At 41.8% G+C, this 21,921-nt stretch overlaps 1 protein-coding gene across 1 annotated transcript in view; it reads left to right on the forward strand.

The window, feature by feature from the left end:
- The window catches only part of adgra1b (adhesion G protein-coupled receptor A1b), a 244,545-nt gene that overhangs the window by 143,362 nt on the left and 79,262 nt on the right, over positions 1–21,921 (forward strand). Inside the window, exon 13 of the mRNA XM_079513357.1 lies at positions 21,640–21,859. Coding sequence (XP_079369483.1) covers positions 21,640–21,859 — 220 coding nt within the window. The remainder of the gene's footprint in view (positions 1–21,639; positions 21,860–21,921) is intronic.

Raw genomic sequence — 21,921 nt, forward strand, 5'->3', positions numbered from 1 at the left:
GTATGAGCGCCGTGCAGGTCTATTGACCTTCGTCCCACTGGTTCCACTGTCAGTGGGAGGGGGAGGAGCTTGTTGATGGGACCGTCATTGATCAAGAGTTGGAAGGGAACGGAGGGGCGGCGAGGCAGGAGTGAGTTCGACTATGGTAATGCCTCACCAGATCGATTAAAGGGTTGTGCATTTGAGCCACAAGAGCACTCCCATAAATCCTGTGTCCTGTACCCCCTTCCCCTTGTTCTCTTCGATGTGGCCTGGAAGTCACTCAAAAGCGTGCGTGGCTGCAAACCCAAAGCATGCCTCTGAATATACGAAACGGTTACCCTCGGAATGTGAACGGGAATTGGGAGACTCTCCAGTGTAACAGTGATATACAAAGGAAGTAAAACGATTTTCTATGTTTTCATTCTTATCTTCTTTCAAGAAGTGATAGTTTGCAGGGGGAAAAAATGTCCAGACAGGGATATTCATCTTGGCTGAGAGTGCCTCGGAAAGAAACAAATAAAGGTCTTATCCACAGAGTAAATCCACAAACTGCAGTTTGGGGTACGAGTGCCTTATACTCAAGGACACCTTGATGATAATTGTTGAGGGACTCCACCTGCCCTACTTTTCTCCCCAGGTTCTGGGGCTTTGAATCGGCAATCTAAAACCTGTTCAGTTACCACAACCCCCTTAATAGGATTTGTTGTTGCTGACCATGACTCTGGAGCCAGCATGTCTGTTCTCATGTTGAATATCTCCATCTGGCAGGAAATCGACTGATTTCCGTATATGGGGTTTCTTTCATGACTGTACAACAAGCTGTGCTGATTCCAGCACAGCACAACATTTCCGTGTGCACGCACACACACGCACACACACACACAGTACTGTACGCGTGTGTGATAAATGTCCCTATGGCCTGGGAGTGAGTATCTCACTCTGGCCAGTGAGTTCATCGTCTGGCTGATAAGATAGATGGTCACCAAAAGCCTTTACAGTTGTATTTGGTGCAGCCAAAGGATTAGTGGGGAGGGATTGATATGGTAACAGGCAGCCATAAGTGCAGCGCTTGCATTCTCTTTTTCTCCGTCTATTTTCTGTCTGCAGATCTGCTACTTTGCATTTCATTCTAGCATTGCCTCAGGGTCTTGTGCACATGTCTTAATGTTACATTACATTAACTCTGAGAGTGTAAAACATCATCTGTAACTAAACATTTTGTACAACAGGGCTTTTCAACTGATTTTGACACAGGGACCACCATCCTGAATTCCTGACTAAGAGCAACCTGTATGGAGACCACCACTATTGTGTTGGGTGGGTCCATCATAGACTTACTAGCCTGGAACTCACCTATGCTTTTTATGGCATAGGCAGCTCCCGGCAGGATCCGCCGGCAGAAACTATGCGCAGCTGCTAGACATGAGACTAATTAATAGGCCTATCTCACAGCCCCCTTTCCACGCCCCCTTCCGGTAGATAGTGGTGTCATTTAACATTAGCATTTACACGTTTTTTTCTCTGGAGAATCTAAGTACATTTCCTAATGTAAAAATGTGACAGACCAATATTATTATGAAGCAAACAAGATGGTAAATCAGCTCAAACAGATAGAACAAACCTTACCTTGAGAAAACAAAAGTTGTAGACTTCTTAAATTACCTCTGTTAACATGTAGCGTCTATGGAGTGACGTCACACTATCACCACTAGCCCCGAAAGGGGGCGGGGAAATTCTGTGAGATAGGCCTATTAGAGCGACAGAGAGAGAGAGGAGTGTGTGTGTGTATATGTGTGCGTGTGTGTCAATTTAACAAAGGTGCAGACGATCAGAAATCAGCAGAGAGTGAGCGATGTTTGCACTACTCTATGCCGAATTGAAGTGGACTCGGACCCAGACTTATTTTTCCTCCCTGGAAATAAAAACGTCTGGGTTTCCGAGGCTATAGACTTCCTGACACAATAGTGGTGGGGGTACATGGGTTAGGGATCTTTTTCTTCCTCATTACTAATCACACTATCACAGGCAGTGTAAGCCAACCCACCTCCAAAAACAAGCCAACTCTTGCAAGAGAAATAAGCCAAATCTCCCCTCGAAAAACAAGCCAAAACAAGCCCACTAATAATTATGGCCATATAATCCTAATAAAAACACACACATATTTTAACCAGGGCTTAATAATGTGTATTTATAGTATATACATCAAAGAACTGTTGGCTTGTTCTTGTTCAGACTTCAATTGAAAATGTGGAATTGTTGGGTGTTATGCCAAAGACCAAAACCTCTAGCTCGAACCAAAAGGAAATTGCAAATTCACTCATACTACTATTGAAGTGATCAAAAGCCATATACACATATATTGTTCTCTGTTACAACTCACATACCTTCAACGGCAGATACAACACAACATACAAACTGGAGATTCACATCAGCATTCAATTCCGCAGAATTGTTTCCACAAACAGTTACTGAACATGTTTCATTACCACCCAGTCAAATGACAGTAATAGTACACCAGCTTGAATCACCGTACACAAGCAGCAGCAGCAGCAAAGAAGCAAAAAACAAAGTTCCTACCTTGTTTTTTTTACTTGACTCCATCAGTTGTGTAAGTGATGCCAGGGTCAAACTTTGGAACCCACGGATAGAGAGGTCCAGCGGTGTCTTCAGTCATCTCCATCCTCCATACATCTGGCTAGCTGGCCAGTACTTTCCTAGTTTCCTCCCAGTATCAATGGCACCGACCAGCCTCATTCTCTTGGCTGCCATCTTCTCACTCAGCCTTGGATGTTTAGTAGTACTGCACATAGCATTCTGGTGTAGTGCAGTGGTCAGGGATTTAGGACAGGCTCTATAGAGCGTCGCAGTCCCGCCTCCTACCCTGGACCAGGAAATGAAACCCAATGCATTATTCTCATAGACATTTCTTAAAGTATTTATTTAAAGACGGTTACGCCGCGGACAAAGCCAACTCGAGTCGTGACAACTCATGACAACACAAACTATTTTGGATCAAACAAATAATTACAAAGAAGAAAAAACAACAAAAAAAGTGTTGTAACCTGCCGTTTTTTTCTTCTTTCTAATTATTTGTTTGGTCCAAAATATTGTTTGTGTTGTCATGAGTTGTCACGACTCGAGTTGGCTTTGTCCGCGGCGTAACCGTCTTTAAATAAATACTTTAAGAAATGTCTATGAGAATAATGCATTGGGTTTCATTTCCTGGTCCAGGGTAGGAGGCGGGACTGCGACGCTCTATAGGGTCCAGCATTCACAGCATGTACAGGAGAATGGACTCAGGGCTGAGAAGAAGCTGAGCTTGGGGGTCTGGGGTCATCACCCTGGCTCGTGTACCTGTGGAGCAGGTAAGTAAGCAATTAAGTAAGTAAATAAGTAAGATAGAAAGAAAGTGAACTGACCAAGAGCCTCATACTGTACACTTAGCCACAATTAGATAATTTTATAATTTTTATTTTATAATGGGATGAATTTAGAGTTGCAATACCCTCCATTGACATCCCATTGATCCAAATTGCATTTCCGATCTGCTTGTATTAAAAAACATTGCAGCTGTAGGGAAAGCTGTAATTATCCTCTTATCCTCAAACTGCAAAGCATTTGTTTCATAAAAGTCCACCATAGACATGTTATGAGCTATTTTTCATGAGAAATGATGTGCAGGTGATTCTTTTTCTAAGTGTTGGAGTTTGGAAGCGCTTCTCGAAGCAACTGAACGGCCCTGCGTCCCATCTGTTTCACATAATGGAGGAGGCAGCAGCACGACCCGTTAATAAAAACGAGTGCTTCCAAACTCCAAATCATAGCAGGAATTTCTTGACAGGAAGTATGTCTACGGTGGATTTTTAGGATAATTCAAGTTTTCCCTGCAGCTGCAATGTTGGTGAAATTAACATCGTTTAACACAAGCAGATCGGAAATGCAATTTGGATGAATGGGATGTCAATGGAGGGTATTGCAACTCTAGATTCATCCCATTGTAAAAAAATATATATATATAGTGTTGCAAATTGCCGCTAACTGTACACTGTGTGTACCCTGTCACAACTCACTAGCAACAGCAGACAAACATACACAGCCTGTATGTGTGTATATACTGCATCCTTCCTCTTACAACATATAGCGTGTGAAAACGTGTACGTCACCAAGAGGGGGGCGGCGTCTGAAAAGCTAGGGACGGCCCTCTCGTGGGCTTTAAATTCTAGCCCACATCACTCATAGAGTGAGTAGAGAATAGAGTGACGGTGGTATGTTTTTGTAAATATTGAGCTCGTTCTTGGCGACAACATAGTGAACCAACACCAGGATGGATAGAAAGAACGTCGGGCCCAAATACATTACAAGGACAAGGAAAATGTTGTGAACAAACACGGCTGTGCTTAGATACTTTGTTGAACGTTATGTCTCTGCGCCCGTGCGCCGTACAGCCGAAATCCAAGCCATTCTACGTCTTTTTGTAAACTTGTCAATCTGGGTTCCTTGATGCTGTCTCCATGCTGGAAAGCTGAAAATCTAATTCCGTTTTCTGGCTCATTCCCTCGATGTGACCTGCTGTGGCACTTATTTACTGAGCAAGTCTGCACCATTGTGAGGTCAGTTTAAAAAAAGAACATATACAAGCACACCGGATAGTCGCTCAATGTAAACAAACCAGACAACCCAACAAGTATGGCGGCCGCTACCACGTGACACATATGTTGACGCCCCCTCCAGGATATTTTGGTACACACTATACAGCCCAATAGTGCATATAGCCTATTATATCTTGTCACAACACAGCCTAGTATACGTAGGTGTGTGTGTGTGTGTGTGTGTGTGTGTGTGTGTGTGTGTGTGTTAATGCTTAGCATAGGTAGCTAACTCACCTGCAGAATAAAAACAAATCGACCAAGCAGTTTGTTATGAAGATGAATTAACTTCTCTTTCAAACTGTCACACAGTTGTGACTTGTGACTGCAGTTTTCACTTCCTCACAACCCAGACTATACTCCACTCAACTCCTGTTTGCAGCAGGTGTGTGTGGAGGGGGGAGGGGGCGTGGCTACCAGAGGATTTTAAAGTGTGTGCTTGAAGTGAAGCCTGCTCAGGGCCTTTTCAACCATTTTCATTTAAGTGCATGCAAGACCACACACACACTTCCATGTCCATGTATAACATTCAAAACCATAAAATTATAGGCCCGCATGTCTGAGTTATATAAAGAAATATAAGAAATAAAAGTTCTTTATACATTATCAAACTGTAATGCAGACCAAAAAGCAAACACAAACTGTTGCTTTGAAGTGAAATTCCACAGCCGGTTCCTTTGTGCAAAAACTTTAAATTGATTCAGGGCTTATAACCTTCAGAAATGTTCGACCAAACTTCTTTCTTCCCATCACAAAGTTATTCGGTTAAACTAGCCAGTGGTTTAACAGTTTAGTATCGGTCTTAAATTAATCGCTCCGGTTCAGTCTCTATCCTTTTATTACTCTATGAGTATACTCACTTCCTGGAACTTTTGCCAACCTGCCTTTTCCCCACTGCTCCCCTATGATCAAATATCTTCAATATATCTTACATATCTTTTCCATACACTACATTTCAGAGTTAAATATTCAACCATATTTGAACCAATATATTCCCTTGTTATCACCCAGTACGTTATTTCATTTTCTTTCATGCCAGGACAGGAAATACATTTCTTCACACATTTATGTGGCAGTAGTGTCACACATGTGTTGCAGGTCTTGGTCGATTGGGTGCATCTATACTACAAGGTTAAACTGGAATCCATCTGCTTGTTGCACCATCAAACACGGTGATGGGATCGCACACTGGCCCTATTAGGCTGTTTAGATGTGTGTGGAGGTGATTCATCTCCATGGCTTTGTTCTTTCACCTCGGTGTTATTTGTCATTGCTATGCAGACGGTATAACATGTCCTCACCCCTCCAGCATTTACATAAAGGCAGGTGTGTAGAAACTAAAGGGATACATCACAATATGGTCTGGTGCACAAAGCCAGCAGCATTAGAAGACAAACCAAATGGCAGCATTTTTGTTGACTCTGTTAAATTACCGGTATGTTTATTTATTTGATATGAACATCACAATCACATTACATATTGCACAATTGTACAATTATTGTACAATTTGTAGATGCGTTGTTTACAGTGTGTTATTACCAGGAAACTTTTCTAAAAATACAGTTGGATAATTAATTATATGATATACTACATTACTGTACATACCCTTTAGTTTAGTGGTTTTCATTTTTCTTTCTTCACCAAATCAAAGGTGTTATGGTTATGATTCACCAGCATCCTGGATGGCTTAATTCTAGACTTAAAATAATTTATATAAATATTTGTGTAAATCTCTATGGGGAAAAAATAATGGCTGATTTTTCAGTGGGTCTAGAAAACCACGCCCACTGCTATGCTCAATTAGGGCTACCTTGCAGCATCACCCTCGCTACAAAATGTAATATTTAGACATCGCTGGCACTCAATCAAATCTCTCATGAAGATTTAATTATGTCTCCGTCTTATTTATTTTTTTACCCCTCACTTTAATACTCTTTGAAAGCTTAATAAGTCTGATCTTTGTGAGAGAGGAAAGTTGAAAGCATCATTAATCACGTCCTGGGTGGAGGTCCGTGGCCATGCGGAACCACACTGACCGTAGCGCATTATTCTTTTATTTCACTGATGAATGACCACGACCCCTAAAACGTCTCCCGTACGTGAATATTCATGTTACTTCACTTTGATGTAATGGCACTTTACTCAACTAGGAGTCCCCCCCCCCCCCCCACACATAATCGCCCAATCGCAATTATTTGTGATAATCGCAATTATTTGTGATAATCGCAATTATTTGTGATAATCGCAATTATTTTTGCACCGTTTCCCTTTTAATATAGCCCAAAATAGCAGATCTACAAGCTTACAAGTTACAAGCTGTAAGTTGTAAGCTTTCAACTAAGCAACTATATTTCTGCTATTTTGTAATTTTTTTGGGAAAAGTGATCTCTGTGTGTTTTGTCCATATCTGCCCTGTGCAATTTGTGGTTACGAAGCTCAAAAGGCAAAACAGAAACACAAATTGTCACACATTCCAATGTTCAATGCATTGCAATTGTTAATCGCAATTATATTCGTACTCGGGACAGGCCTATATCACCCGTTATGGCCATTTTGTTCTTACGTCAGTCAGTATGAATATGCCAGCATGTGAATATGGTCGGCGGCCTCATAATCATGTTGCCATGGAGACCCTTGAAAAGCGCTATACCCCACTGAATCATAATGGGGGAAAGGCGCCACGAGTCTACATCTCTCAGCGGTTATTACTAGCAGCTAATATACTCCATACATCATGGGAGAGATGGGAGCTACATATCTTAAATCTCATGCGTGTACTGTGCATGCAGCAGGTGTTCTGTGTGTGTGAGTGTATGTTTGTGTGTATGTTTGTGTGTGTGTGTGTGTGTGTGTGTGTGTGTGTGTGTGTGTGTGTGTGTGTGTGTGTGTGTGTGGTATCTGTGTGCGAGTGTATGTTTTTGTCTGTGTTTGCATGTGTATGTGTATGTGTATGTGTATGTGTGTGTGTGTGTGTGTGTGTGTGTGTGTGTGTGTGTGTGTGTGTGTGTGCGTGTGTGTGCGAGTGTATGTTTTTGTCTGTGTTTGTATGTGTGCGTGTGCGTGCGTTGTGTTTGGGAATGTCTCTACAGCCAGTTGATTTATCACAGCACTCGTGGGGAAGCGGTGAAAGTTAAAATCTATAGCGCAATGCTTCAGCAATAATAATTATTTCATTCAAGTTAATTCGTCCAGCTCGCCCTTTGTGAGCATTTCACTTCTGCCAGCTACAATTTTTCAAAAGCCTCGGTCCCCAATTTCGTGACCCCTTTGATGGCATAAATGATTTTAATTCCACCCAAACCGAGAGGACATGACCCCTCCGGCCCTAATCCAAAGTTATGGCTCTCTCTTTCACCTAGTAGGCAGTGCTGCAGCACACCCACTTTGTGTGATAGCCAACTGTTATTGCTGCACTAAATGACCTCCCATTAATCCTGTCTCCTCGCCCTGCCTGCGCTCCATATCAACTGGAGCGGCGTGGGATAGAAAATGCATAGCTGAGGCACTGGATGGAATCCAAGAGGACTTTGTGTGTGTGTGTGTGTGTGTGTGTGTGTGTGTGTGTGTGTGTGTGTGTGTGTGTGTGTGTGTGTGTGTGTGTGTGTGTGTGTGTATACATATATATGGGTGAAATCCTCATGTGACCCACAAAGCCCTCTCATATATTCCCAATGTTCTGGACCCTGACCTTCTTTCTTTTTGAGGGGCGCTATCCCCTCCTATATTCAGCTATTAGTGTAGATTTTCGTCTTACACAAACATTAAATTCCTATTGACAATGAATGGAGAATTTACATCATATGTGGACGAGCAAATCGGCAATTTTCGTCCTAAACAAAGACTAAATTTCCATTGACAATGAATGGAGAATTTACGTCATATGTGTCTGAGCAAATAGACATGTTATGTCTTGATGAGGTAGGGGACCACAAGCAGAGTGGTTATAAGTAATTCAATTAAATTCAAAGCGCGCCTGTTGCCAAATGAAGTGTTTAATGAATTAATGAATACATGAATAGATACAAGCCTCTCGGAGTCAATGCCTCTCAGGGACGGTGGGGGGACTCATATTCTTCAACATGAATACGAATGGCGTTAGACTAAATGAAAGCAACTGAACTTATATTCGGTACTCACACACTGGGATGTTGGGGAAGTATTTTTTAACCTCAGATTTCTCATAGCTCAGAGGAGAAGCCTTCTGGGGCTTGAAAGGAAATACAAGTCGGCTTAAGGGTCCACACACTGAGCAAAGATTCTTCAGCTGGGAGAACATCTTCCAAAGTTAGAAAGCAAATAGCCACACACACACACACACACACACACACACACACACACACACACACACACACACACACACACACACACACACACACACACACACACACACACACACACACACACACACACACACACACACACACACACACACACACACACACACACACACACACACACACACACACAATAGGTCAGCATAATAATTATATAATTCTGCAAAAGGAATTTTGCATTGTGGATAGATTGATACAGCCTGCCTGAGCCATTGCACCGCATTTCTGCGTGATGAGTGATGATGTCATTCGTATCAGGGACTGAATGAAACAACATCTTGAACTGTATCTCTTTTCAGGCTGTAGACAGAAATGTATAATGTTCAAACCAAGCCCCCGGAACGGCTGTCCAACGTTGAAGCTGCCACTACCTACTGGCCAAAAGTGGAACTGCAGGTGGACGGGCGTTCAGTGACGTGCGTCAACCCTGACCTCAAATTTGAGGCCGCTCTCAACTTCTCTCTCTCTCTCTCTCTCTCTCTCTCTCTCTCTCTCTCTCTCTCTCTCTCTCTCTCTCTCTCTCTCTCTCTCTCTCTCTCTCTCTCTCTCTCTCTCTCTCTCTCTCTCTCTCTCGCCATTGAGTTATAATGGTACTTCCGGCAGTCTTCCGGGTGCTTCACACTCTATCCTGAGTTATATGGTTCAAACCATAGACATATATACGTAGACGCCCTTTCCGGCTCTGAGGCGCGTGTCACCATTGAAGGCACAATTTTCCCGAGATTCCTTGCAAAGCATTTGCCTTCAGTGAACCGCTTCCGCGTGCGTAACATAAGTCCCGGAAAAGACGCGCTGTGATTGGCCAGTAGTCACTTGAGTGACAGCGAGAGATATGGAGGAGTCGCATGAGTGACGTCACTTGGGCAGCGACGCAGAGTGCCTTCAGCAAATGCCTTCAACACTTCTAAATAAGAAAGCTGCGGAGAACTGTTGCTTTGTGTTCACTCTTTAATGTTTTCTGTTAGTAATCTAATCCCCCCTGGCTCTGATGTTGTATTGTTGTATTAATAACTTTGTTGTTTGTTTGTTTTGTTTTGTATTGTAATGTATTGTCATGACTGTTATAAAGATTTGTTAATAAAAAAAAGCCTTCAGCACTGCACTTCCGCCTTCATTGGGATACACGTCACTCCAATGAACAGCAAAGGCCAGTGAGGCATCTATTTTTGAGTGGTGTAAACCACTCCTACAACTGGCTTTGTTGAGTGGTGTAAACCACTCCTACAACTGGCTTTGTTAGTTTACGTGTCTGTCTGTCTGTTCGTACCAAAAAATGAGCATGGTTGCTATGGTCACCCAGTTCACACGGGTGTGATTTAATTACGTCAGACATTACGTCAGACCACAGCTGATCAGTCTATATAAGACCTTACACCACTCAGTTCACACGGGTGTGATTTTTATTAGTTTACGTGTCTGTTTGTCTGTCTGTCTGTTCGTACCAAGAAATGAGCATGGTTGCTATGGTCACCCAGTTCACACGGGTGTGATTTCATTACGTCAGACATTACGTCAGACCACAGCTGATCTTACACCACTCAGTTCACACAGGTGTGATTTTTTTTTATAATATCTATGGTTCAAACTAATGAGCGTCGTGCCTGTCACAGACATGCGAAAAGCAAGTTCAGTCAGGAAACTCTGTGCAGTTGCTGCCGGCTGTTCATTGGGCCGCCTCAGCATCACATTCTCATTCACATGATTCACTTCATCCAATCACACACTCATTCCATCTTCATACCGGCTATTTAAACTGGACGTTTGCACTACTCATCCTGCTTCCTTGCTGCTGCACACTGATACTGCTGCGCTGCTGTCTGCTTAAACTTTTGCTGCTCACCCTCCTCCACCCCAGCTACCACCTGTCGTTTTGGATCTGCTGTTCTGATGCGCTTGATCGGAGTACCTAAAAAGCAGATTGATCCAATTCATCGCCAAACCATAATAAATATATTCCTCATTTTATATTCAATCAATATATATGTCATTCATGAGTTGAAACACAGATTATAGAGGTGCATCAAAAACATGCTGTACTTAGGTTACGCAGTCAGCTCGAACTTTAATATTTTGATTGAAACCATGTTTTTAAACTGTCGATGTATATATGTTCATGGTTATCATGGTTAGCCACATACACAGAAATATGTGTCTGTCTGTAAATAGACTGCACAGAGAAATAACTCATAACCCTGCAACTTCTTAGATGGCTTATATTATAATATAAAGGCTGATTCAGGGAAAGATCCCTTTTCGTGATGCCTCCAAGACTAGATCACGTTCAGTCTCAAAGACATGCCTGCTTTGGGCTCCTAATCGACAGCCCACACAGCATGCGTATCGAGAATGCCCCTGCACAAATTTCAAACAATGCATTCATTAATGAAGATTGCACTTTTAATTAAATGCCATTTTGTTCCATCTGTTGCGTTTTCACGGATGTCACATGCCACATCTGTGTGACAGCTTCAGTCTGAGAGCTACAGTGAGGAGAGGAGACAGCTGATCCAGAGCTGTGTCTCTCTCTGAAGCGCCTGCGTTATTTCCTCCCTGAAATCCACCCACAAAATCCCCACACACAAAAACTGACAACCAGTCTAGGGGAAAACAAGATGCTTGTTGGCATGGCAACCATAGAGGCCTGTTTTTTTGTTTTGATAATAACAACAACACTACAAAATAATACTGTTCAATAAAGAAAAAATAAAGTCCTTTTTAAGCAGGGCATCCGTGGCAATCACTTTTGTGGAACTATCTTTTCTTTCTGTTTTTCTGCATAGTGTATAACACCAGTAAATGAAAACCTGCTGGAAAGCACTACCGGGCCCGGCAGAGGTGTGAAGAGGTCATTGTTAAGTACATTGATTCAGTAGAATTCAGTGCATGACAGCAAACAAAGAGAGAGAGAGAGAGAGAGAGAGAGAGAGAGAGAGAGAGAGAGAATCAAACATGCCCTGGTCCATGAAAACAAAAAAATACATACTCACCTGTTAGTTTACTCTGGGAAACAACACAGAGGTGTATATATTTCCCATGGTCACTTTGCCTTTGACCATTTTAAGGAGTGACAGCAATGTAAGTGATTACAAAAGAATTATGCAAATCCCCATCCATACCCGTCAGCAGTTAGTTTCTGCCATGCAGGGCCAGGCTTAGTGAAATGCACTTTGAGGCGAATTCATTTCATTCATAGCTAATTTCATGAAGATGCCTCCCGTGTCGAAAAGAAAGAGTCGGAGGCAGTGGGGGGGACATACAGGCAAACAGAGTCGTGGCATACTTAATGTAATTTGCAGTCAGGCAGTGAAATAAACATTTGTCTGGCCTCTTACTTTTTAAACCCTTCTATTTACTGTCACTCACAGTTTCAACCATTATCCCTCCTGAAGTAAAAGAACAACGTTTGTTGTGGTTATGGGTATACTGGGATTTTGCCAGTGGGTCAAAGCCTGCGGGCTGTTTTGAGACGGCAGTCTTGCTATAGCTCTGGGCTCCTATGGGGTGGGCAGAGGTGTCTGTGCACCAATAAGGAGGAGGCAGAGGAGAGGAGGATAGAGGACACAAAAGAGATAGAGGGTAGAGGACACAGGTGGCAGAGAGCAAAGTTTTATGGAACATCTTCGCTCATGGGAATCAGAAATGAGAGGTGACTGCTGGCATTCAAGCTGATGCCCTCTGTAAGAAAAGGAGAATGATTCCTATAACACTATACATGAGAGAGAGAGAGAGAGAGAGAGAGAGAGAGAGAGAGAGAGAGAGAGTGTGATTATGGTTACTAAGACAACAGAATACTAGTCGACATAAGGGCACAGGCCTTTGGGGTGGATATTGTGTACTGTGTGTGTGTGGGCCGTGTGTGTGTGTGTGTGTGGGGGGGGGTTAGGGTGTTGTTGACAGCTCAGGCACGTCCAGCTAAATCAACTCTGAAGTGTGAGGTCCCCAGTGGCTTTGGGGTGGAGGAAATGCAGCTTTCTAGGTTGCGCAGGAGGGATGTAAACGGTTGCTTCGAATGTGAGTCTTGCGACCTTGTGGCTTACAGCATGCCCTCTGGGCTGTAAATCCTTTTGATACGCCGCATAAAAGTGGATAAAAGATGTAGAATGAGATGGGGAGAAAGTGTATGAATGAGATAGGATTTTTGCACACTTTGAAATAATCTCTTAGTTGCTGGATTGCTGGTCACTTTGCATCTTCTATACGCCCCACAGGATCCTCGAATAGGGTTACATTTCACCCGTCTGTTTGCAGTATGTGTTGACACCCATGGGGCTCAAATTTGACTGTATCGTCGTGATCCCTGATGACTCTATCCTATATATGACTTCTGGGAAACAGACTGCTAGCTTAAGCGGTTGACGGAATAAAATGATGCAATATAAATTTCAAGTCAGGGATTCTCTCAGTATACTACAAGCCCCTACCCCCCCCCAGCCACCCCCTTCCTTCTAAACCTCCCTCCCTACCTCTATCAGTTCCATCAGTCTATCAGTCTCTCTCTCTCTCTTTCATTCCCCCCCTTTTTGCTCCTACATTCTCGGTCTCCGCCTGCACACATTACACATTCAGTCACACACTGCAGGATGAAAATCGATAGCCTTTCAAGTGTGAGTCAATGCAGAAACTAATAGCTAACAAAGCTCAGGCTGTAAAAGGGGCAGTAGCACCTCCACACACGACACTCATAAAACTGAAGGGGATCGTGCTTAAGCATGCTGTGTACGTGTCATTGAGCATTGGGAGATATTCAAGAGGCCAGATAGCACAAAAACAATTTACACACAGTCAAAAACAACATACGTTAAAGGGTTAGTTCAGATTGATTGACTGAGTCCCGTGGTTGGAGTTCTGGTCTTGGTGAATATTAAATAGTTCTGGTCATTATTTTGGTGGGGGGCACTGGGGGGGCACTCATTAAAAATAAATTACCGGTAATCCACAAAGCTAGCGTAGTTTCTATTGTTGACCTATTTCTACCATATAGAGCAACTTTAGTTCAACTTTGACCCCTCTGTCACATGGAACTATGGCTTTGTGCTGCTGCTGGCATAGTGATACTGGACACAAAATAGTTCCATGTGACAGAGGGGTCAAAGTTGAATGACAGTTGCGCTAGGCTATATGATAGAAATCGGTCAAAATTACAAATGACATAGTATTGTGGATTAATTTCTTTTTAATGGTTGGCCGCCGCCCCTAGTGACGCCGAAGAGCTGTGAGGCTCGAAACGTCATGTCCACTATGGTGTAAGGAACCTTAATAAATATTTGTAATGACATTACTTCATTAGACCCCTTGGTGTGGTTGTTATGTGCAATGATGTCTTCCCTTTGTATTTAGGGTTTCTTCCTGGAGGCTGACTTGACAGTCAAACGTGCCAGTGAAACAAACTGTGATATAGTGACATCACTATCATCCCCTCTCCTAACCCCTCCCCCTTTATCATACAACAACAGGTGTGGGTGCGGCTTCTATAAAAAAAATACATATTTAGCCCCATGTTCGAATGCCCCCGCCCCCTGTCAAAAACAGCTAAAATCCCTAAAACGAAAGAAAGCATATTTTACTTTCTCTAATAACAACCTAAAACAGGGTTCCCCAATAGGTGGCCCGCAGGCTATTTGCTGCCTGCGGAGCGCCACAAGGGGTCCCAGATATAAATGGCATTAAATGGGGGTCAGTATATGCATGCCAAACTGGGCATCCTTTTCAAATGGGGTCTTGCCCTAGTCAAAATATGGCCCTTGAGGAAGATTAATTGGGGAACCCTGACCTAAAACATGAACCTTGGTTGAAAAAAAACTAAAGTTGTCCTTTAAGTATAATTAGCCTTCAGACTCTCTAGCAGCACCTGGGTGTCACAATGACCGAAGTGCACCAGGCAGTGCCAGGAGTGCCAGTGCCACATCAAAGCAACACCCTCACACTGTAGCTGGCACGGGGAGCTATAGAAAGGACAGGACTTGTTTAACTTGATTAAGAAATGTGGCCATCTTTCTCCCCAATATTGATTGCAGCGGTTGTCTGACTAAGCAGCTATACCCATTAACTGTAAGGGCACTTTATGGGCATCTATTCATCTGTAGCAAGTGCTGATCTCCCCAGCCTATAGGAGGGTGGCCGGACTGAAGGCTGAACAGAACAGAATTCATTTGGAAACAAAGACAGCATAACAGCTTTCGGACAGCATAATGCTTGGGTCTCTAACATCCCTCATCAACTCAATTCTTCACCAGTGAAGAATAGTCACCTATGGGAATATAGGCTACATTATTATTTTTGCCTGCATTTTAAAGCAGGCTACAGAAACTGTGTTATGTTATATCTGTGTGGAATACTTTTTTTTAACCTTTTTTTGCACATTTAAAATTCTGAATTAATATAAATCTGTGGGACATAGTAGCCTACACTTATGCAACTTTATGTTTTGTTGCTGACGGTGGTGGCACTTGTAGGAGCTCTTTTGTGATTAGCTTGAAACTTCTCTGGGCATGCAGCAGGCAGGGTTAAATGTCACTCGCCTAGAGTCCGAAAACTCAATTAATCCCATCGGTACATTGGTTCTGCACAACGCTTATACAATGCTCCCTCTTCTTCGCCGCCGAGAAACCGTACACTGTTAAATAATTTGCTGTGAAGTCACAGTAAATTACTGGCTAATAATTGCCGTACTTTCACAGTAAGTTTCACAGTAATTATCTCACAGTAAATTACTGTAATTTCACATCTGTGAAATTACTGTAATTTACTGTGATTTACCAGTATGTAGTACAGTTATTTACTGTATATATTCTTACCATTACTGTGAAAGTAATGTAATTTACTGTGATTTACCAGTATGTAGTACAGTTGATTACTGTATATATTATTACCATTACTGTGAAAGTAATGTCATTTACTGTGATTTACCAGTATGTAGTACAGTTATTTACTGTATATATTATTACCATTACTGTGAAAGTAATGTCATTTACTGTGATTTACCAGTATGTAGTACGGTTATTTACTGTATATATTATTACCATTACTGTGAAAGTAATGTCATTTACTGTGATTTACCAGTATGTAGTACAGTTATTTACTGTATATATTATTACCATTACTGTGAAAGTAATGTAATTTACTGTAAATTGACATTATATCTAATACAGTAAAGTATTGTAAAATTAAATTTTTAACTGTGATTTTACCATACATACACAAACATGCTTTGCGGATCTGATAAAAGAAAAACAAAACTTTATTAATTTAAACTTTTTATTAACAATGAAAGTGCAACGTGCAACATTTCAAATGGACAAAGAACAACCACATCAGTCTCACATAAAGCCCTGCTATACTCAGTGGAGATTTTTGAGTGGTGCAACCACTCCCTTACGGAGCTGTGTGTGGGTGGGTAGTACAGTACAGTAGAGGGTACAGTAGAGGGACCGCCACACGGTAACTCTGTCATTTCTCGGGGCGGCACGCCCGGAACCGGCCCGGCCCCCAGGGCAGGAACCCCCCCCCCCCCGGGAACCCCCACACGGAGTTGCACCACTCACTTCACACGAGTGTCTACAAACACTCCTGGAGTTTGGATTACACCAGACCAGCATAGGCCCTACTGCAGTATGAAAACTGGTCGTCATTGACTTCAGTAATTTAGGAGGAGGCTGCAACACAGTTTTCCTGTGAAATTCCAGCAGTTTTTGTGGACTATAAATCACCTGACCTTGAATCAGCAATTCAGCATGGTGTTAAGTAGATACTACATTTAGAGTTTTGGCTGAACTGTTTCTTTAAATGGAGTAAAAAAACTAACAAAAACACTTTACCACCATTAGTAATAGTGACACACACACGCGCACACACATGCATGTACGCGCACACATGCACACACAAATCATAGGCAATTTTACATATCCAGATAAGAATGGCTGGTGGAGTTAGACAAACGAGAGTAGGGCATCAACATCCATTCAAAGTCCACAGGTTTTCTCAAAATGGTATGAGTGCGTCTCATATCGGGGTCCTGAATACCATCATTATCAACCATTCAAAGTCCACAAGTTTTCACATGCTCACGTATGGGTTGAATGGGTTGATACTCCACGCTTCTTCGATTTGGAGCCTCTCTCAGGGTTAATGCCCAAGAAGCACCTGTAAACAATAAGGCAAGACAACAACTTTTAGTTTTACATAGTTTTATATATTGCATCATTTATACAAGGCACATGCAGTGGTGTAAACCCTACACCACAGAAAGAAAGTAGTACTGAAATCTAAGCAACATTGATACAAGTATACAAGTATCAATGTTGCAAGCAATCCAGTACAATGTTAATTTCAGTGTTACAATACCTTTGGAAAACTCCAGAGTGCACGTGCCATCCTCAGGATACTGCAGATGGAAGTTGTAGCAGCTCGCAAAAACCGCAGATATCCCATTGATGATCCCATTGTGTGGTCCCATCACCACTTGTTCTTCAATAGACAGCATCCAGGCCCTAGGCTGCATCATATCACCTAAACAGTGGGTACACAATGGGTACCCATTATGTGATATTGTAAAGACGTGAAATGCTAAATGAACAAGAGCAGAATTTAAATGATCAGCAACATGTGAGTTGATACTGTGATAAAATCCAGATCAACAGTAGGCCTACCTTGGACAATCAAGCAGGATCAAGCAGTGGGTGCTCAGTAATTTCTCTGTCCTCTGCACATCAGCAGCTGTGGCACATGCCTGTAAATTAAGACATAACTGTAACATACTGTATATCTATGGTAGTATAGATTCAACATAGTGCGTAAAAGACAGTCCACTGGAATCATAGGGAACATTGTCAACATGTGAATGAATGTGATTTAGTGTAAACGTGAACTATAGTCTAGTGCAGCCACAGGTTTAAACTTAAACCTTACACTTACTTGTGAGGGTTGGAGAGGCGACAGCAACAGTCCTACACGTAAGCAGATGCAACAAATGATGAATACTAGATAGAGAGGGGAAGAGGTAGATGAAGTATACTTGCTGGAGAAAAAAAAATTCAGTTTGTCAAGCAAAATTATTAAATGGTGTAACTTGTACCATTCTGCTATTATAGACCAACTTTCCATCGCCACCCACTAATGCTCAGATGAAGATAAAAATACCAGCAATTTTCGATACTGGATTGGTCCACACCAAGCTCTTCAAACCCTTCCAGCAGGGAAGCCAGGGTTTCAACAGAAACTGCCTCCTTTATGTCTTGATTCATTATCTGAAAGAACGGAGAATGTCAAACATGAATCAATTACTACAGCACACAGTATTCCCCCCAACAAAAACATATAGAAAGAAAACAACAACATAGTATGTCACAAAATCTGTAATAATCTTAAAGGATAGGGTGGGTATTTTTAATGCATTGCTTAGTCAGAAAATCCCATGGAAATAACAAAATCAATAATGCGTTTGCTCTACTCTCATTAATTTCTGACTTCCCACGTACTGTTTTTAGCCATCAACCCAGAAGTATTTGGTTCCTATTGTAAGCTAGAAACCTTGAAATACACACGGAGGAAACATACACAGTCATTGAAGAGATGGAAGTGAGGGATGAAGGGAGTGGTGTCGCCGTTGTCAATTCGTCAGCGGTTGGAGAGTCGTCCGAGCAAGCCGTGGTGCTTCCTACAGTGAAAAAGAAAACTGTTAAGAGAGCTGCTGGTTGTACCTAGCCGCAATTTGCACTAGATGCATTTATAAGGGGATTAATCTATTAATCTGGAGTTGCAATACCATCCAATGATAGCCAATTGATCCAAATCGAATTTCCATTCTGCTTGTATTAAACAACGTTAAACTCACAAACATTGCAGCTGTAGGGCAAGCTTGAATTATCCTCTTTCTATCTGCAAAGTGAGTGTTTCATAAAAATCCACCATAGAACCTGTTATGAGCTACTTTCTGCTAAGAAATTCTGTGCCGTGATATTTCTTTCTAAGTGTTGGAGTTTGGAAGCACTCGTTTTTATTAAGGGGTTGTGCTGCTTCTTCCTGCATTATGTGCAAATTCGAAACAGGTGGTACGCAGGGCCGTTCAATGCCTTCGACGAGAGCTTACAAACTCCAACCCTTCAAAAAATATAATATATTCACCTGCACCGAATTTCTTGATCTTTATGAAACAAACGCTTTGCAGATTGATCACTCAAGCTTTCCCGACAACTGCCATGTTGGTGAGTTTAAGCAGACCGGAAATTCAATTTGGATCAATGGGCAGTCATTGGAGGGTATTGCAAATCTAGATTCATACCATTTAAAACAAATAAAAATAAATCTAGTGTTGCAAATTGCAGCTAGGTTGAACCACCTCAGTGACAATGTCCAAGAGAGCTCGCTGATACCAAACTTTCTCCAGGACCTCTAAAACCTCAAACCTCAATCAATTTGTCAATCACATTAGATCTACTTTGTATTATTCTATGCCAAATTTGATTTAGCCCATGATGTGTTATTTAGCCTACTTACAATGAACATTATTTTTTGCGACCCAAGTAAAATCTCCTCCGGAGTCAATTTGTTTGAAAAATGTGTTAATACAAATTTATGAACTTCACATGACTTCATAACTTCATAACTTCATCTTCACAGTCACTTCACTGCTTTTCCCTCTCAAAATGGATGTAATTTTGCGCCCAATCCCACAATGCAGCACTTTAAAGTAATTTATTGTGATATCACAGAGGCTGGTGTGATTTCACAGTAACATTACTGAATACAGTATTTTATTGTGAGATTATTGTAAAGTGTTGTGAAATCCTGGTAACAAGTTACAGTACAGTAATATGTTGTGATATCGCAGAGGATGGTGTGATTTCACAGTAACATTCTGAATACCTGTAGTATTTTATACACACACACACACACACACACACACACACACACACACACACACACACACACACACACACACACACACACACACACACACACACACACACACACACACACACACACACACACACACACACAATTATGAAATGTAGCCTAGTTAGCCATTTTAATAGCTATGAATGAAAAATGTGTTAATAAAAATCAACAAGCCATTCTAAATAGCCGATCTACAAGCTCAGTGTTGTCAGGGTGGTTCCCAAAAAACATGTTTAGCATCAAAATCAGCTATGTGAAAATGGCTTGTAGATTATTGTAGATTTGATTATTATATTTGTCTAGCATGGACACTGTTACCCACAGCACAGAGCACACAAGCACACAACTTAGCATATTACAAAATCCCAGGTTGATCTAATTAACAATCCTCTGTGATCAACAACTCACCAGAACACCAGACATTAAAAACGTTTGCATTGCCAATTTGCCATGCCAATAAACTGCTAGCCTCTATGTAGCCTCTGTGTAGGCCTATAGGATATAGCTAACATTGGTCAAATAAGTGCCAAAAAGGAAAAAAACAGGTCAATCTAGACACACAATGTTACATGAGTTTATATTGTTGATGTGGTCAACAAGGCACCTCCTTACATGCTCTGCACTCTGTTGCTATGCAGTTAGCAATTAGCATGTGTGCACTGTGTAGCAGCAGCACACATCATTTGCTGGAGAAAGACTAAATGAGTCACGACAGCACAACTAGTTATCAGTAAGGTGGAGGGAACAAAGAGGGTGACTTACCGTATCAGAGCAAAGTTATGAACTTCATAACTTCATCTTCACAGTCACTTCACTGCTTTTCCCTCTTAAAATGGATGTCATTTTGCGCCCAATCCCACAATGCAACACTTTAAAGTAATTTATTGTGATATCACAGAGGCTGGTGTGATTTCACAGTAACATTACTGAATACAGTATTTTATTGTGAGATTATTGTAAAGTGTTGTGAAATCCTGGTAACAAATTACAGTACAGTAATTTGTTGTGATATCACAGTAACATTCTGAATACCTGTAGTATTTTATTGTGAGATTATTGTAAAGTGTTGTGAAATCCTGGTAACAAGTTACAGTACAGTAATTTGTTGTGATATCACAGAGGCTGGTGTGATTTCACAGTAACATTACTGAATACAGTATTTTATTGTGAGATTATTGTAAAGTGTTGTGAAATCCTGGTAACAAGTTACAGTACAGTAATTTGTTGTGATATCACAGAGGATGGTGTGATTTCACAGTAACATTCTGAACACAGTATGTTATTGTGAAATAATAATGTAAAGTATTGTGAAATCCTGGTTAAATTTAACAGTGTAGGCTATAGTGTCTAAAGCTTGCTTAAAATGCTTTTTATTTATGGGGCGCTCTGTTTAGTGTTTCTGCGCGGTGAAAAGGGGGATATATAAAGTCAGACCCGGTTGTCTCTTTAAATCAAGCTGCAGCAGTGTTGATGTGCCCTCCAGCTGAAAATGGTAAGAACCATTTCCACCTCTGCGGCAGGGAGCCCTCCCTGACCGAACAGGCGCGCACAGGACGTATAGCTACCGCGCGATTCCCTTCTTTCCCCGCCTGCATGGTCACTTGTATGCTTTGGTCGCCTGCAGTCATGGGGCACAATTTAAGCATTTAAGTCTCTTCTTCTCTGTTGGTGTGTTTTTTTTAGTTTTTTTTTAGTTTTCTCTCCATTTTATCCTGCGCATCTCTGGCTGTGACTGAGTGACATTATTTAATTTTCCAATTTTTGTTTTGTTGTTCCATCCGCAGAACTCAGTCGCCTCGATCCATTTACCGCTGGCTGCTGGTGGAAGTACGCCTATATCGCCTGCCGCCGCTGCGTTGCAATCTGTTGATAACTCCACTTGCAAGCTGCAGTTCATTGTCTTTCGCAATGGGAAACTCTTTCCCTGCACGGGGAATTCGTCCAACCTTGCGGATGACGGGAAACGTAGGAGCGTTTCGACACCAGTTGCTTTCACCAAATTAGGTAAGAGGAAATTCCATTTTTATCCTGCATGCTGTGATGATGTCAACGCTTTACTACTGACC

The sequence above is a fragment of the Electrona antarctica genome (assembly GCF_951216825.1).
Source record: "Electrona antarctica genome assembly, chromosome: 10".
Classification (NCBI taxonomy): domain Eukaryota; kingdom Metazoa; phylum Chordata; class Actinopteri; order Myctophiformes; family Myctophidae; genus Electrona; species Electrona antarctica.